We start from the raw sequence: 18,017 nt of genomic DNA on the forward strand, positions 1-18,017 counted from the left end.
AAAGCTGTTTTGTTTGCTCAGGGTGGTGAGAAGGAGGATGTTGGGATCAATCGTTCAGCAATAACAATTCACCTGGTTTTCTGCAGGTGAAATGGATACAACAGCAGGAAGTGAAGAGAAGAGTTAAGAGGCATGTGCGAAGTGACCCACATCTCCCAGACTTTGATGACCCCATGTGGCCGAGTATGTGGTACTTGGTGAGTAGCGTGGATGGACTTTTCCTCCTAGGCGGGTACTTATTTGTTTGACAGAGGCATTACACGGGGTTTATTTAATGGGCTGTTTCATTTGCTGAGCCTGGTTGATAATGAAACCTATTCATTGACACAAACAGAAGATAATGTGTTTCAGAGCTGTATTTTAAAACCATAAATTCATATACCCCAGGATACAGGAGGAGGTAGGTTTAAATTCTTTGCTGTAATTATCTGTCCCTTACAGCCATCATTTTATCTCGAGCACGAGGAAGAAACGCGGAGCAGCAGGCGAGTGCAAATTCATGTCATTTTAAAAAGGCTGAAACTGTTTATTTGCAATAACACCATTTTTTTTTTTGGTTCACTGAGCGGGTTTTGGCAGGGAGAGTCCTTCATAATAATGGCATGTAATAGAAATGCTGCTTCCTATTCAAAGTTGTAGAACGCGCTTCTGAAATAGAAGCACCAAAGAATGCAGTGCAGATTCCTGTTCCCTTCGTTAATCGGGTCTGGTTTTATAATCACACAGGTATAACAACTGTACAAACAGGTTGGTCAGCTTTGGAAGGCAAATGTCAGTTGTCTGAGTGCTTTCACAGCATCTCACCTCTGCAGGTGGTACGAGACTTTGGCTTCCTGGGATGCCACGCTATTAGTGCTGATGCTTTGCCGTTTCCATCTTTAGCACTGCGGGGACAAGAGCAGTCGCTGCAGGTCAGATATGAACATCCTAGGAGCCTGGCAAAGAGGCTACACTGGTAAGAATGTCGTTGTGACCATCCTGGATGATGGCATTGAGAAAAATCACCCGGATCTTGTACAAAACTACGTAAGTACAAACTGATTTGGGATGTCATATCCAAAGTGGAAGAGTGATGTTTTCTTAATTGCAAAATGGAAGCAGAGGGGCTTTTTTGAGTAGCTTGATTTCTGAAGACCTTTCATGCATCAGCAGGAAATAAATTACAGCTCCCCAATGAAGTGTTTGGAAACTCTATTCTGTTTGGGGAGACTAGAAACCGGGGGTGGGAGACGGCTTATACCATCATCAGACTCTTGTGAGAGTAAAACCCAGCGGCCTACAGCCAGACCAAAATGCAGATGCAATGTGAATGATTTCACTCGGCCAGGGTTCAAACCCAAATCAACCAGGCTTTCTTCAGTCAGCTCTTAAGCGGCCCTGGGACAGGCTAGTCCTTGAGCCAGGCTCACATTTCAGCTCAGAGAGAACTTGGCTTCCAATCCCCCTTGTCCTTGCTAGAAACTAAGCCTGAGTCTCAATCTTGGCTGGGCACTTTGTCACATATACACAGACCTTAAAGCTTATTGCAGATCTCCCTGTTATCTCAGGTATTAGTTGGATTGTTAAAAAACCCCATGCACTGCCAGCCCCTGTTGACTCTGTGCTAAATGCACATGGGCATGATGCTGGGGTGGGAGTGAAATGCCTCTGAGGGGAACTGAACCTGTCAGGGCCAAAGTTTGGTGCTGGGTATCTCCCTGCATAACAGCTGGCAATGTCCCGAGGCAGTGAGCAGTGCTGAGCTACCTTCCACCAGGGCTCGGGCCCTCCACAGGAACCCTCTGCAATGACCTGAGTAATTCTCTCATCCTCTTTCTCACCTTTTAAGTGTCTTTGTTTGAGATGAGCTCCATCTTTTCATGATTTTAGAGCCAGATCCCTTCTTCCCCTGGTCCCTACTTAGACAAACTCCTGCTGATGTCAGCCATAGGCGACTGGTAGGGGGTGCATGAGGGTGCACTTGCCCCCTCTGACAGGGCCGGTGCCCCCCTGACAGCTGACAGTGATGCTGTCGGCAGGGCTAGTGCCCCCCTGACAGGGCCACTGCCATCGGCGGCTTCTGTGGGTGCCCCCCCAGATTCAGGAGGCACCAGTCACTTGTGCAAGGGAAGATGATGAAGAACTTCAGCTTCATGTTGGAGTCTGTCAACCTGTGATTTGTCCTGGGCATCCGGGTGAGTGCTGGGACGGGGCTGGACCATGCTGGGACAAGGAGCGGAGAGGCAGGGATGCCTGCAGTGAGGCCCTCCGTGCCCGCGTCAGCTATTTCCCTTGCAGACAGTTTCCCCTCTTGGCCTGTGCGCTCCTGACTGTGGGTCCTGTATGTTGGGTGTCACCTGGGATGCCAAGAGCCCTCCTTCATCTTAAAACAGATGCTTGGGACTGAAATGAGAGGAGCCAGGTCACTGCAGCAGCCACCTCCCCATCCTGAGCCTCGAGCGCCCTGTTAGCGCTAACGTGGCATCTCACCTGGCTCACAGGCATTTCATGTAAGCGTTTGATTTGATTTGTGTGACAAATGCTTCGTGGCCTTGCAGGAAGGTGTATTTGGAAAAGCAGGATACATCGAAGAGCGTTCTTTCTGGAGGCCCTTTCTGTCAGCGGGGAGACAGGATTTCAATCCTGAGGAAAGAGCTGTGTGTATAAGGAAAGCCGGCAGCTCAGCCATGCTTGCATTGCAGTTGAATGAGGTAGTGTCAGAGCCCCAGAGTGGGGGCTTTTGCCTTTCAGGGCTTGCCCCAGATGTAGGCAAAGGCTTTCCAAGTGGATGCAATGGCAGCTTATGGCATATGCAGCCTGCAAGCAGCCATGCCTTGTGGGAGCTGGCTTTGGAGAGATCTTTAGATCCCGCTTGCTACAGTCATCAAGACTTTCCCTCCACGGGGTGTGAGTTGGATCTCTGCCGTGTGCACAGTCGATCTCGCTAACAGCAGCCTGATGTTTTTAGGATCCTCTGGCAAGTTACGACATCAACGGGAACGACAACGACCCAAGCCCGCGCTATGAGGCCAGCAACGAGAACAAGTATGTCATAGGTTTCATCGATTTCATAGACATTAGGGCTGGATGGGACCTCGCGAGATCATCGTGTCCAGCCCCCTGCGCAAGGGGCTGGAAGTCAGCGGGGGTCAGATCACCCCAGCGAGATAAGCGTTTCTTAAAGGTGTCCAGAGTAGGTGCTTGCACCACTTCTGGGGGAGTCTGTTCCAGTTGTGCTCAGGGTAATGCACTTAGCACTTCTGCTGTGGGCTGCACAACACCTTCAGGACACTTGGCCAGCAGGCACTAGCTAATTCTCATAGCAGCTGCCCCTCAGGGGACTGGGGTTATAGGATTGGGGTTGAGGGGAGGGAGGCCTGGGGAGGAGGAGGAGTGGCCCATACCAGGGTGCATGCCAGAAGATGCATGCCAGCCCTTTGTTTAGGCCAGGGATTACCTGAGCCGGATGCACTCAGTAAAGAGAAGCACTGGGATGGAGGCAGAAGGCCTCCAGCCTCCACCCAAGTTGAGGAGAGTAGGGGGCAGGCCTGGACCCTGCTGTGAGGGGTGTCACCGCTAAGAGCCAAGATAACCCTTCCCTGACCCAGCAGCTGCTGCTGAATTCAGGGCTTTGGACCCTCATTTGCCACATAGAAGTGCAGTGGTTGTGAGACCAGGGCAGGGTTAATTTGGCTCTTGGAGGTGACACCCCTCTGGCATCAGCATCCTGCCCTCAGCTCTGGAGCTGGAGCCCCCTGTCCATTCTGGGGCAGGGATCAGAGCAGCGCTTAAGGAACGGGAGGTTTGACAAGGTTGGCCAGTGCTGGTTTAAGCTCTTAAACCAATGTGAATGATACAGTGCGACAGGACATGATGACCATTGCCTGACAACAGCCTACATTAAACCATTTTCGCAGATGGTGAGTAGCTTAATAGCAGATCTGTCCACTTTGGCTATCTGCCGTGGTCTAGTGTAGAGAGAGGAACATCCAGGATGTTTTTTTCTGAGTTGGTGGAGAGATCAAACAATTTTACCCATTGAAAAGCAGGGGAGGGGGACTTATCACAAACCAGCTGATTCCACTGTTACAGTTTCATCTGTCTGCCCTGTCTCACAATAGGTGGAAGCCAAACCACGATAATTTATCACTGGTTTCATGCAGGGGTAGATCATAGCAGTTTGATTTCAGCTGCTGCAGAATCAGAGTGCACAGATGAAACCCTAACACCAGGTCAGCTGGTGAGCACCCATGAGTGGTAATCTCCAGTTTGAAGCAGGATTAACTAACTGTTTGCTGCTCCCTGCCCTGGCAGCTGATTTCTAGGATGGTTTAAGTCATGGGGCTTGCTGCTCACTGCCTGTCCTCTCCTGATGTAGTTCTTGGTTAAATGCCACTCGCTGTTCTCCACCAGCAGTGCTGTGTCCCATCCTTGCTCAGTTTGCAGTGATATAAGCATCGGTTGCAGGGTACATTTAGGTTGTGTCCTTTCTCTGACAGTAGTAGACATGTCAGAAGAAGGTATTAGACCCCAGGTAAGTGGCCAGGAGACACTTTATTTCTCGCATCAGGCGTGCTCTTGATCTCTGCTAGTCAAGCCAGTGTAAGCCTAGCAGCTTCTAGTGCCTAATCCCTTCCATCATTTTTGGTGCCATTCATTCGGATATTCCTAGCATCTCTCTAAATTTCCAGGCTGTCTGGGGCCTCACTGACTTCCCCTGGCACTGAACTGCATGGTCTAACTACCCATTTTGTGATGAGTGTTTCTTTGATCAGTTTGGTATCTACCTCCTCTTCCATTTCCTTGACTGCTTTTGTTCTCACACTAGGAGACAGGGATAACAGCAGCCTGTCTGCTCGAAACCTTTCATTACTGTATGTCCTTTCATCAGCTTCCATCTCATGTGTCTCCTCTCAAAGGGAAACAGCACCCATCTTTCTAGTCTCTCTGGTGAGAGGTTTTTTTTTTCCAGGCTCTTAATCTTTATTCTCATTGTCCTTCTCCAACACCCCACTCCCCTGCCCCCACCTGCCCCCAGCCAAATCCTCGCGGAGACGAGCTGTCCCGTCTTGCACATAGGATCCTGCCCCTGATGTGCATAAAACACACAATCCTAGCAATTGCCTGGGCTCTCTCAGTTCAGCTCTCTAGCCAGCACCCCTGCTTTTGAGTTAATTATGCTGTAATTGTTGCCTGCAAACATTTGTGAGCAAACAGCAGGGCTCCCTGAACGTGGTAAACCCCATAAATTGCCAGCGAACTTGCTAAATAGCAAGCCCTAGGATCAGTCGCTTTTCTTTCATGTCCTATGTCACAAGAAACCTTTATAAAAGGAATAGCTTCACCAGTGAAAACCTAGGGGTCTGTTTCTCTTTTCATCTTACAATAGGCCTCAGATGGGGAGGATCTGCTACAGGCCAATTGGTGCGCAAAGAGGGGTGAATTTTCAGCGTGGTGCTGGGGGATTATAACTGCATGGCTCCTGATGCTGATAATAGGAGCCGTGTAGTGAAATGCCTGAACAACCTGCTGCAGCCGTGTCCTCTAGTCTAACAGGACCAACCAAAAAACTAGTTTTAAGGGTGACCTTACATGAATTCCCTTAACAATACTAATCCTCTAAGCACTTCTCTAATTTAGTGGATTAGATGTCAAAACTTTGACACGCTTTTGGAACTTAAATTGAAGTGGGACTTCCACATGGTGGCATATTTGAAAAGGAAACATTCATACAAGAAGCAATTTGCTTTCCCAATAATTTCTTGCATTCCCCTGGCCATTGTTGTGTTGGTTGAATAAGGATCTTTCCGTCTCTTGAGCTGGTGTCTTGAATGAGGATCTTTCAATCTCTTGAGTGGCTGCAGCCTAGGCCTGTGTTTGTGATCTCACCAGAGGGATTGGGATGTCACAAATGGATCATTGTGACATCTCTGCAGGATTGGGACAGCGGAGGAATGGTGGGGCTCTTACATGGGGCTGAGTCCATTCCTAGCATCTGACAAAGTAGGTTGATGCCTAGGAAAGCTCATGCCTCTCTGAACCATTTAGTTTGTAAGGTGCAAGCCTGCCCTGCCTTCTGCCTGTGATGACTAGGCATGATGTGAAGAAGTTGGGGATCAAGTGCCGCAGGGGCACGATGCACACCTGTGCTTGCATGCTGGAAATCCTTTCCACGGGGCACACCCTGATGGTACGCTCTCTTTTCAGGCATGGCACCCGCTGTGCGGGAGAAGTTGCAGCTTCCGCAAACAACTCCCATTGCATCGTGGGCATAGCGTACAACGCAAAGATCGGAGGTAAGGCTGGCACTCAGCTCTGGCTTTCTCGCTTCCCATGGCTCGCTGCTGCATGCCTATGCCCGTACAACTGTGGCGTGTGGTGTCTTGAATGAAGAGAGAACTGGCCTTGGTTTTGGCGCAGTGGTCTGTCCTGGGTCTTCTAAATCTTTGAATTGTCATGATAGATGTCCTGATGTCATCAGTGGAGAGTAATTTTTACAAGTCACCTCCCTGCTTCTTACATAGAGACCAAGGGGCCTTATTTTCAGGTAGATGTTGTAGCCTGTCTGAGTCTCACTGTGTGGATCCCTTAAAGCCACTTTGAGTGCAGAACTCTGGAGCTGCTCATTGTAGTTTCATGGAAGTGTCTCAGTTTCACTGGGAACTGTTTGAGAGACTGAGAGGCCTGTTGCTCTGTAGGGAGGGCACTGGCCAACAACTGACTGTTTCACTGCAATCTAGTAAACTAAAACTGCTGATCTAGGATTTGAACTGGGGTTCACCCGCCTGTGGGCCCGCAGTACCAGCATGCATACATGCACACACTGATATGAAAACAGAGGCGTTGATACTGTGCTCTTTTCACAAAAATCATTGGTTTGCCTTTCAGGGCAGAACAGAAACAGATGCCCTCAACTTTGAACGCGGCTGCACACTGGATTTGTCCCTCTCCAACCTCCTGTGCTACCAACCCCTTCTCCAGGGGAGTCGGTAGCAGCAGTGTTGGTGGGAGCAGACACCGCACCCCAGTTCAGATCTAGAATCGGCTAGGGATTGAGATGTAAATATGAATTGTTCAGGAGGGTGACTTAGAGAACTGGGGCTCTTTGGATGTTTGCCTCCGAGATGGAGCTGATGGGAGAAATCTGAGAAACAAAGTTAGGTCTCCATTTGTCACAGACAGGTTTTGCGGCTGCTCTGTACAGTCTTTCCTATGTCATACATTTTGCCATTAGCTTTTCCCTGTGGTGAAGTGTAACCCTGAGCCCACAGGTGCCGACGTAGGATTGTGCTAGAAGTGGAACAGGTCGCTCTGCTGCAGACCTTTGGGAGACGGCTCGAGTTGGGGCCTGGGATGTTTTCCTAGTAACTCCCTGCTTCTCGGAGTCCAGCCCTGGAATTGCAGCACCGTGCATAGCAAGGGTCTTGCTGCCTGGCCCTCTGCCTAGCTCGGTCCCTGGGCTCAGTCGTTATGGTGGAGTTGTATTTTACTGCTTGTGATGCTATAAAACAGGGTGATGGAGGCCGGCTGTGTGCTAGCTGCCTGCCCCTTCCCCTTATGGGCTGAGGGGGTGGGAAGTGCATGGTCCCCCTACTCTGCCCCTCTCCTTCTTCCAGAACTGCCCTCCCGGGAGAGCACTGCAGGGCTTCTGACTGTCTGCAACCCCGCAGTGCAACCAGCACAGCTTTGTCAGCAGAAATGCTGCCTCTGGGAAAGCTGGTGCAGCATGATGGGAATATAGTAATGAGCCTGTGCTGGCCATGGGAGAGCTGTCAGGACACTCACAAGGGAAGGCGGGGCAGAGGTACGAGCAGAACAGGAATAGATCTTGTTTATTCTCATCTTCCTTCCTCCCCTGAATTTCTGACACCCCTCCCTCCTTTCCTGTTCTCCAGATACCACCCACAAGTCTAGAGGAGATGTGCACAAAGACAATTCCTTGTGGCCTGGCATGTAGGAGAGGAGGTCACTTGCTCATAGGGAAGCACAGGCCAGGAGGACAGCTTGCATCATCCGGTGCTACCATAGCCAGCTCTCAGAACTCTGGGGCCTGACTCAGGCCCACTGCTCCTGTCCACTCTCAGGAACACCCTCCGCTAGAGGAATCCTTTCTGCTTCCCTGCATCTCTTCTCCCTTTCCCCACCATCTTCCTTTCCTTGCTCCCTTTGCAGGCTGGCCTGTTGAGATAATATGAGCATTTTGCACTATGGGGAGGGCATGTGGGTGAAAAAATTCCTGCCCTTGCCATAGGGGTTGATTGCTTGCAGGGGGAAGGAAGGATGGGAGCACCTGGGGCTCAGGCCCTGCTCCTTCCAGACAATCAGCTCATGCCCAGAGGGGCTGCTTTCTCCATCACACTGTGCTCATCTACACGTTCAGTTAATGCCATTTGAATGTGCACCCGGGAGCAAAAAACTCCAGAGCAATATTTGTGTGCAGCACATGCAGCCCGGTCAGAGCAGCCCAGGCTAGCACAGGTCCTGGGTGTCAGCCCGCCAGCTCAGGGCTGCTCTGACTGGGCTTCACTTGATACAGAGCAGCTGGCTGGGGCACAGGGTGCTTCAGCCCAGGGGCTACCTACTGATTAGCCCTGCATTGAAGCACCCTGTGCCCCAGCCAGCCAGGGCAGCATCTCTGTGTATGCTGCTGCACATGAAAAAACTCCACAGCAGGTTAGTACTTGTATTTACAGGTACTACCCTGCTGCAGAGCCTTTTCATTTCGTACGCCCTAATAGGAGTGCATGTGTAGACACTGAGATGTTGACTGCGCAGTTCATTAGGCAGCCGTGCAGTAAGTGTCTCGTATAGATGTGCCCACTGAGATGCAAGCTAGAAGTGCAGGTCGTTCTGCTCTTCTGCAAGCTCTGCTAGAGGATAGGTTAACCTGACTGCTTGCTGTGGGCCCCATTGCGGGCCTGGCTGGAGCGTGGAATTTCATGGTCTGCGGATCAGCCTCTCCTCTCCAACTGCCGAGGCCACTGGGTTATTAATTGCATTTAAGTTGTTGTTTTTTTTTTAAGGAACTTGAGTTTCCATCTAAGCAAATGTCTAAGTCCATAACTGAGAGCAACTGATTTCTATCAACTCCATGCATATGAGTGCACGGAAAATGAGCCTCCAACCCCCCTGACCTGGGCACTGTTGTATTACAAATAATAAATCCTAGGGAAGTAAATTAATCTCCATCAGTAAATTGGATTCTTGATGCCAGTTAGAATCACAAAGCTCATTTGCATTAGCATCTCCATTAACCAATTTCAGCTTGGAGCAATTAAGACCAAAAAGTAAGGATCAACCCAGCCTGAAACATTATAGCTGCAGTGGCCATGAGGCATGGGGTCAGTGAGATGAAGTTAACTTGCCTAAGTTTGCACATGGGACACTGCACAGGGTGGGATGGCCATAGACTGCTGGGTATTTTTATTGGCAGCCATGTACTAAATGTGCAGAAAAATGACTTTGCAAAGCAGTTTGCCAGCCAGGCATAGCCCACCTCAGTAGCAGGGACAGGACCTGAGCAGGGCTGCTCCTAGCAGCAGGTACAAGCTTCTCAGTCAGCCTAACTCCCACTGTCATAGTTTGGACCATGATCCAGGCAGATGTGGCCTTGGCAGGAGCCCACGTACGAGCATCCTCAGGAGTAAAACCTGCAGAATAGATGCCACTCCAGCCATGGTTGCTGTGGCTGGGCAAGTGGCAGATGGCAGAGTGCACCACTAAGATGGGTCTGTCTGTGGGTGGAGGGTCACTTAGCTTCTTCCTCTGCCAGCCCACCCAGGGGAGGGAGTTGCAGGGGCTATTAGTGAGACAGCGACAAGACGGCCATCAGCCACGCACCCATGGGACTAGGCTGAGCCCAGCACGGGTTTTCCATTTTGTTCATGTGAACCACTGAGGAAAAGAGCTGACTGACCGATACCATATTTCTCTGTATTGTGCCATCAGCTTATGCTCCCCTCCAAATGCTTGAGCCAAGTTCTTTCTCTTCCTCCACTTTGAGGTTGGCTTGCAGAGTGCTACCCCGAAGGGGCTACTGGAGATTTAAACCAGTTGAGACCCTGCTTTCCCTAGCACCTCTCTGCTGAAGCCTGCTGCGTGCTAGAGCATTTGGTTGCCAGCATGTGGCTTTTCCCTGGAAGACATAAGTTCCCCCTTTCCCAGAATTGGTCTTGAGTGCTTTGGAAATGCTGAGTCTGTCTGGTGGAAGGTGTGGATGTGCCTGCGTGTAACACCATCTCATGTCTTGGTGTCTCAGTGCAGGGACGGGAAGGCAGATGGTTATTTTAGAAGCTCGGAGGTCTGTGCAAGCCTGGAGCATCTGCTTACACTTCTCAGCTCAGAGTAGCTCCGTTTTGCAGAGCAGACCACAGTGAGAGGAGCCAGGGCTGTTAGGATGAACAACTGTCGGGTGCAGGTTGGCTGGTGCAAGTCTTTTGCTTCCAGTTGCTGCAGTGGGAATCAAAGGTGAACAGGATCAGACCCTAGAAGCATGAATCCTGTATGTTAAGTATGTTCCCCATCCCAGCCATGGAGGCAGGGATTATTTGTCAGCTTTATACTAATACACTGCTTTCTTTTTCATTTGATTTCTTTAATGAGCGCTTTGATGTGGCTGTCTGTCGGGGGAGCAGGGAGGCTTTGTCAAACCAAATGATAAAACAAGACAGACAGCTGGAGGTCGTGGGGTTTAGGCAACTCTTTAAACCTAAGCGGTATAGAGTGCCCGAATGTGGAACAGAATGTGCTGTGGCTGCGGTGAAAGCGATGGGAGATGGATTACTAAAATAAACTCGCGATTAATGAGCAAAACTTGTCAGGGAAGCCTATTTGTCACACTCAGAAAGCTACAATCTAATTTTACTTGCTGCTCTTCATTGCTCTTGCATTGCTTTTTCATTTGCTGTAGGCAAAATACATTACTGCTCAATAAACAAAAAGTGGTCCTGGCGTACCTTCTTCCTCCCTCCCTCTCCCGGCTCCAAGAGCTTTGTGCAGCCTGTGATGTTCTGAGGCTTTTATTGATTGCTGGGTGGGAAATAGTGGACTTATTTCCCTCCCCCACATACCTCTCTTTTATTTCACTTTGGTTGCCTTCTCTAGACCCTATTATCCGCATGTGGATGTGTTTGCCAGCTCTTTCCGAGCTAAGTTTGGTTTCCTGTGCAGTGAGTCTTAGTGTTGGGCTCCGGACAGGAGCGAAGGAAGCAAAGGAAAGGGAGAAGTTTACAGCTGATTTTTAAAGACAGCTCTCAGGGTGTGGATTTTGCCAGCACCCTGCTGCTCTTTGTAGCTCAGCCTCCAAACACCCCTGTAGGGCCTGGAGGTACCATCATCCCTGCTTTGGAAGGAGAGCTGAAGCACAGAGAGGCTGTGACTCACCCAAGGTCATGCAGGACATTTGGGGCTGAGGGTCGGGAATGAAACCCTGGTCTTCTGAGTCCCAGGACCATGCTTTATTCTCCATACCATCCTTTAAAGTCCTGCAGGATCCCCAGAGCTGGTTCCTGGTCACTAGAGGTGGCCTTGACCTTCCCACCAGCAGAGACTGTAGCAAACATTGTGCTCTGAGATCTTAGCCCAGAGCCAAAGTCAGAGTGGGTTGATGACTCTCTCTCTGCTTTACCCCTAATGCACACATGGCTTTTACTGCTTTGAAGGATGACATTACTAAATGTTTTCTTTTAAGGATGAAGAATGGGCAGGATGTGGTAATAACGAACCTCAAATACTATTTGTCAGCTCCTGCTAGATGACGGCGTGCTGGTGACTGATTAGCTGAAATAACCTTGCTGTCTCTAAATATCGCACGCTCACATAGCAAGTGCAGAAACCATCCCCTGGCAGCCACCCCTTGCCCGTGCTGTTGAGGAAACACAAAACCTTGCAGTAAAAATGCAGTCATGACATCAGGTTTCAGGGGATTTTTTTCTGCCTGTTCTCTTCAGTTTCTTTAGTGCACTTCCCTATGAAAGGGAGGTTTTATAAAAGACTTTGTTCCTTTGCTCTGTGTTGTAAGGTTTGTTTTCTGCTGGCAGGGGGGCTGCCCTGGGAAAGATAGATTTGAGGTAGTCTGGACAACAGTCAAGTCTACCACTGTAATTAAATCTGCATGTGTTTTGTTTAAGAAAAAGATCATGTGGAGAGGGAAACGCTTTTTATAACCCAGCTGGTTCCAAGGGCACGAGAATGATGCGCTGCCGCGGAGCAGCCCTGCAAAGCTCAAGCGAGCCTGCCTTCAGGAGGCCTGCCTGAACTGGCGTGGCCCTCTCATCGGGATGGGACCAAACCCTTTGAAGCAGTATCTTCCATTTATCAATACCCCGCAGATGGCCCAACTCCGGGCAGCACCTAAGCCCATGCTTTGCTTCAAGTCGCTGGTGTAAGCATTTTCCTGATCGGGACTGCTGTGCAGAATCAGGGTTGACTGGTCCAACACCAACCCGTCCTGGCTCCAGACCTCCTCTCCCCCAGCCTGCCCTGGGAGTGGTGGCTTTTGTCATGACACTCTTACTTTCCAGAGCCTTTGGTTGCTTTCCTCATTTATTGAAATGGCCGTGTCCTCATCCAGAGCTGCTCACTCTGTCTGCCGCTGCACGAAGAGCCCCGCGGTGGGACAGGAACACCGGGTCAGCGAGTGCAGTGCATAGGTGACCTCTGTAGCATGCTCATGACCTCTGTAGCAATTGGTCTTTGTGCTGTAGCCCCTTTCAGCAGACTCCTGTTTTGTTTCAAGGTCAGGAAGCCCTGATGGCAGCACAGAGCTGAAGCCTTCTCTCCCCTTTCTCCTTACCTGCCTGCCCCTCCTTGCATTGGCAGCTCCTTGCATTTTGGCCACTTGTGGCTGCAGCGTGATGGCCCCTCTCAGCTCCCTCTGTGTTGGCTTGTTAGGACAGTGCCAGAACTGGGTCTCAAGGGCTCTGTGGCCACACCTTGCTAGAAGGGCAGCATGGGGTTGATGGCAGGTGAGTCCCTTGTCTTTTGTAGCTACAGTCCTGAAAATAAAGACCTTGCAAGCACCCCTTGCGGTTCTCTGTAGGGTCCCATGGCCTGCCGTGCAGGAGCTGAGCATGGCTTCCCCGCTGCGCCACCTCCTGCTTCCCTCCCTGTGCCCAGATGCAGCCCTCTTCACGCGCGCCAGTGCCAGGCTCCTACTGGCAGTAACTATACATATTTGCCTCTAGCTGTTCTCTTAGTAGCTGAGGTATATGAGTCCCTTGCCCTTGTGGGGGATGCAGCCTGAGCTCATCCTCTTTAATCAAAGCAGATCCCTGTGGTGCAAACTAAAATCTAAGAGTCATTGCAACAACTTGTTAATCCAGAAGCTGCTTCATGCTGCCACGTCCCCCGTGCATGGTGCTGTCACACTGCCAAGTTCTGCTGTCACTCAAGCAAGCCCCTCGCTTGCCTCCTGCACTCTGGGACCACATCCCTGGGGGCAGAGAGAGATGGGTAAGACCTGCTTGTGGAAACAGCCTCTGCATTTTCCATGGCATCATCGTTAAGGGCAGATGGACCATGTCACCATCTCGTCGGCCCTGGAGAGCACTGGCTACTAGGTGTCGTGTGGACAATCCTGTATTAAGCCTTAAGGCTTTTGATGAAAATATTCTATCTTTGAGAGACTGGGTGTGGGCAAAGGACAGCGGAGACCAAGCAGCCTTCAGCCCCTTGCCCTGGAAGGGAGCTGGTTAGTAGGCTGTGCCCAGCGATCCAAGGTGAACCACACCTCAGGCTGCAGAGGAAGGGTCCCTACCAATCTCACAGGCAGGGAGGGATGAGGCAGTATTTCTTCCCAAACTCTTATCTGGCCATTGGCATGTGGCCTCTGCATGGGAGCAAAACACATTGCTTGGGCATCTCGGCAACCCCCGCCCCCCGCACAGACCCACTCTGTCCCATGCCCTGCCGGCAGCTGGGCTTAATGTCTGGTTCTTCAAGAACTGGCGATAAACAGAAGCAAAAATACAAACACCCTCTCCCCTGATAATATGTCATGATCTAGCCCAGTGGTGCTCAGCTTCTGGCCCTTGAAGCTATGCCATCTCCCCATGGGCCTGGAAATTTGGCAGCAGGGGGGCAATAGCAGCATAGTTGCTCGCAGAGCCATGGCAATTAATGCTGCCACTGCTCCTACCCTACCAAGTTTCCAGACATGGGCTGGATGATTTGGCCCCACACACGGGCCCTCTGCAGCCAGATACAGTGCATGGGATGGGGCTGGCATGCTGAGTTGTGACCAGCCCTGAGCTGGATCTGGCCTGCAGACCAACACTGTGCCACTAATTTGGCTCACAGGCCAGAGTGGCTGAGCACTGCCCATTCACCAGTTGTGCAGCAGGCAAAAAAATCCTTCCTAACACTGGGGAATGTGTGACAATCTTAGTTTCCCCTTCAAAGGGATATTACCAGCCTTCCTGCTTGTGCAAAGATGCGGCGAGTGTGTCCTACAGGCAAAGAACCCAGGAGACAAAGAAAAGACTCCTAGATATGCTGCTTTTTAAAAACCTCATGATTTTGTATGCCAGCTTCACAATATTTGGAGGCCTGACCCATGACTGCTTGAGCAGCAGGGGTTTCCTTCACACTGTGCTTGCTTGAATAGCGTTGCTTACCCAATAAGCTGAATTTTGTGCCTCAGAGGGCACGACCCATTTGCAGGGCCCCTGGGAAACCACGCACAGAGGCAAGCTGCCTAGCTCCATGGGTCTTTAACACTAGAGATTCAGTGGCAGAGTTCAACACTTGCAGTCTTGTCATGAGCCAGGAGCAGCCTCCGCCACATCTTATTAAATCGGCTCTTTTCAGCTCATTCCCTTTCTTATCTGTTTTCCCATCAGGCGTTTGCAGGCAAGGTGCCTTGTGCTGTCAAGGGAAGAGGCAGACAAGCTTTTTCTCTTGAGATTGATGTGAATGCTTCATGTGGCTGGAAAAGCCACATCACAGAAGAAGCTGTCCGAGCTCTGTCACTTCTCTAATTGAATTAGTTTTCACAGCCTCAGCGATTCCCTGTTCCACTGCCCGGGCCCCTTGTGTATCAGCGGGATGAGCTGTTCATACCGCTCCACCTCGGGGAGGCAAGTGGGGGAGACTTAAAGGATGATGGAGAGCTAGAGTTAAATGGTTCCCTCATACCTACCTTTTTCCACCTTCCTAGCATGACTGTTGTGATTTCAGACTATCAGAGCAATTCTGCTGTCTTGCAGCTTCCCTCTGGGTGCTGACACTTTGCTTGGGGCCAGCTGAGCTGCTGCGTGCGGGGAGGCGGTGAACGCTTGCTTATCTTTCTGTGTTTTGGATACGCAGGGCATGTCTACATGTGCTTTTACGTGCACCTAAACTTAATGCACATTTTCCTAATGCACATTAAGGTGATTTAGGCATACATCTACATGTGCACACACTAAGGCGCATTAATGCAGTGTGTGGACTAACTTGGGACTAAAGTTAGTAGTCCCAAACCAGTTGACATACACAGTGTTAATGCGCCTTAACGTGTCTATATGTGCATTTAGGCACTTTAGCTATTCTTGCTTAAATTTGATACCTGCATGGGTGACTGGTGCCTCCTGAGTCTGGGGGGCACCAGATCACTGACCTGTCGGGGGGTCCCTAGCAGATGATCACCAACCCGGGTGGGGGCAGAAGGGGGTGGGCAGTGGCCGATGACTGAGCCCATCACCAGTGGCGAAACCAGAAGTGCACCTCTGCCGGCACTTCTGGTTTTGTGGCTGGCGTTTTCAAGGGGAGCACGTGCATCTGCATGCACCCGCTACGTGTTGCCAATGGATACCTGCTTTTGTAGGTATCAAATTTAGGTGTGGGTAGCTTAAAATCACCATTTTTAAGGTGCATTAAGGGCACGCACATGTAGACCCATGCCCTTAATTGCCTTAAAAATGGCTAATGTGCCTTAAATCAAAACATGTAGATGTGCCCAGTGTTGGATTTTGTTTCATCCCCTCTCCCCCTTCCTGTTTTCATCCCTTTTTTGTTCAGTAATAACATTCCCTCTCTCTTCCTGGAGATCTGGCTGTAAATTTCCAAAGCCATCCAAGGGGTTGAGATGTTCAAAAATCTCATACTTGAGCCTTCAAAATACACTTCTCCTATACTTAACTGTCCTGTGAAGTTTTGAACCCTCCCGGTCAGTCTTTTATGTCAGGTTGCTCACTGAATGCCGGGTCTGTAGGAGTAACCCCTTCTTTCTCATTTATCGTCTGACAAATAAGTTGAGCTCTTCTTCCTTTGTGAAGTAGTCAGTTTGTTCCTGATGACAAACCGCCGTGCTGTGTTGTTTTGGTGCATGGAGCAAACAGCTCTACATAAAGTGCATGAGCTAACATGCCAAGTCCATTCCCGACACATTCTAAGCCTAGGCTTTTTGGTGAGCATTTAAGAAACAGGCTAATATCTTCCAGGTGTAAAAACGATTGATTTGATTCACTATAATTGTAAAGGGAACAAGAGAAAGTTGAACACGGAGCATTTACAGCTGAAGGAATTTTAAAGGCGCGTTATCTCCAGCAGCTGCGAGACTCGCAGCAGTAAGTAGGGCAACTTTATGAACGCGGCTGGTTCTCGGACTCGGGGAAATGCGATGTTGGACTCTGAAGTTGTCCGCTGTGTGAATCCTGCTTCTGTGTCAGAATGCCCCGAGAGCTCCAAATGAAGTATAATTTTAATTCCTTTCCATCATTTGCAATTAAATCCGTAACAGAGAGAGAGGAGGAGAGAGAAGTGAGAGAGGGAAAGGTTTCCAAAATAGCTTAAGAACTCAGGCGGCAGAGCTCATTAGAGCATACACAGTGGCATTGTTTTAAGCTATTCAAGACATTACAAGCCTTTCAATTCTCAGCAGCCGCTAACAAAGGCCTTTGATTGCAATCCTTCCACTTTCATAGAAGCCATTAAGCCCTAATGTCTAATGTTTTTGTGCTTTTAGGCATTCGTATGTTAGATGGAGATGTAACAGATGTTGTCGAAGCGAAGTCGCTTGGCATCAGACCCGATCACATTGACATTTACAGCGCGAGCTGGGGGCCAGATGATGATGGGAAGACAGTTGATGGACCCGGTCCGTTGGCCAGACAGGCTTTTGAGCATGGCATTAAAAAGGTGTGACTCTTTGAGTGCCTTGGAGACGCTCGGGTTTTGTTTTTTTGTTGGTTTTTTTTTGCCCTTTTGCTCCCTATGAAGTTGAAGTGTGTGCGTGCATGTCTGCGAGAGAGAGAGAGAGAGGCGGGGAGGAGGGTAGCCTGGGCAGAATTGAGGTTAAAAGCACCCAAAGACTTGAGAGGGGAGAGTGTTGTTATGAGGCGGGAACAAAAATCCCCAAGCCCTGCTGGCACCAAAACTTCCCTCATTGCCCTCGCCCGGGGAGCGTTCCTGGAGGAGACTCATGTCTGTTTTCCCCTCGTGTAGGCTGAGCCAGGGTGATGCCATTATTGAGAGTTTGAGTGGGCATCTCGCTACGGCCATCCAGGCATCTGCCACATGAATCCCTTTAGTCCTGCCCCCAGCACACACTTACATCTGCAGTTTGGAAGCATTCATATTGCTGGGTTGGGCTGATGTAGCTGGTGGGTAAAAGAGCAGGCATGCTCTCAGACCCACTCTTTTGCAGCAGGAAGCTCCATTTTTTGATGCCTGTCATTGCAGCTGCTCTGGGCATATTCTTCCCATGTTCAGACTTTCCCCGTGCATGGATCAGTATCAGCATAAATCAGGACAACCCCGTTGCTTTGGGCTGGAAGGATCCCTGAGGAAAGAGGCTGGCCTTAACCTCGCAGCAGGCTCCGGGGCTGTGGCTCCAGTGAGGGAGGTTCATCCCAAGGTCTAATTCCAAATTGTAACTGGAAGCTGGGTTAAGAAATCGAACACGTTGCAAGGGAAATAATATTTTATTACTGCTGTTTAATTAGATTTATTTTCCCAGGGGTTGGGGGTAGGATGTCTATCTTCCTGTTGTTGCACTAAGGATGATCCACCTACTCCCTCCCTGCCCCAGCTCATTGTCCCCTCACCCTTGGGTCTTA

General features: G+C 50.1%; 1 protein-coding gene across 3 annotated transcripts in view; it reads left to right on the forward strand.

Moving 5' to 3' along the window:
* PCSK6 (proprotein convertase subtilisin/kexin type 6) overlaps positions 1 to 18,017 on the forward strand; it is a 124,148-nt gene that overhangs the window by 41,280 nt on the left and 64,851 nt on the right. For 2 of the 3 annotated variants that reach the window (XM_090028510.1, XM_090028511.1), the window contains exons 3-7: positions 87 to 197; positions 883 to 1,026; positions 2,948 to 3,024; positions 6,187 to 6,275; positions 16,925 to 17,097. In XM_090028510.1, coding sequence (XP_089884636.1) covers positions 87 to 197; positions 883 to 1,026; positions 2,948 to 3,024; positions 6,187 to 6,275; positions 16,925 to 17,097 — 594 coding nt within the window. Of the gene's footprint in view, positions 1 to 86; positions 198 to 812; positions 1,027 to 2,947; positions 3,025 to 6,186; positions 6,276 to 16,924; positions 17,098 to 18,017 lie in introns of those variants that run through there. The other variant, XM_090028512.1, reaches the window with a different exon arrangement.

Source organism: Crocodylus siamensis, chromosome 15 (genome assembly GCF_052110815.1).
Source record: "Crocodylus siamensis isolate JL-2025a chromosome 15, ASM5211081v1, whole genome shotgun sequence".
Taxonomy (NCBI): Eukaryota; Metazoa; Chordata; order Crocodylia; family Crocodylidae; genus Crocodylus; species Crocodylus siamensis.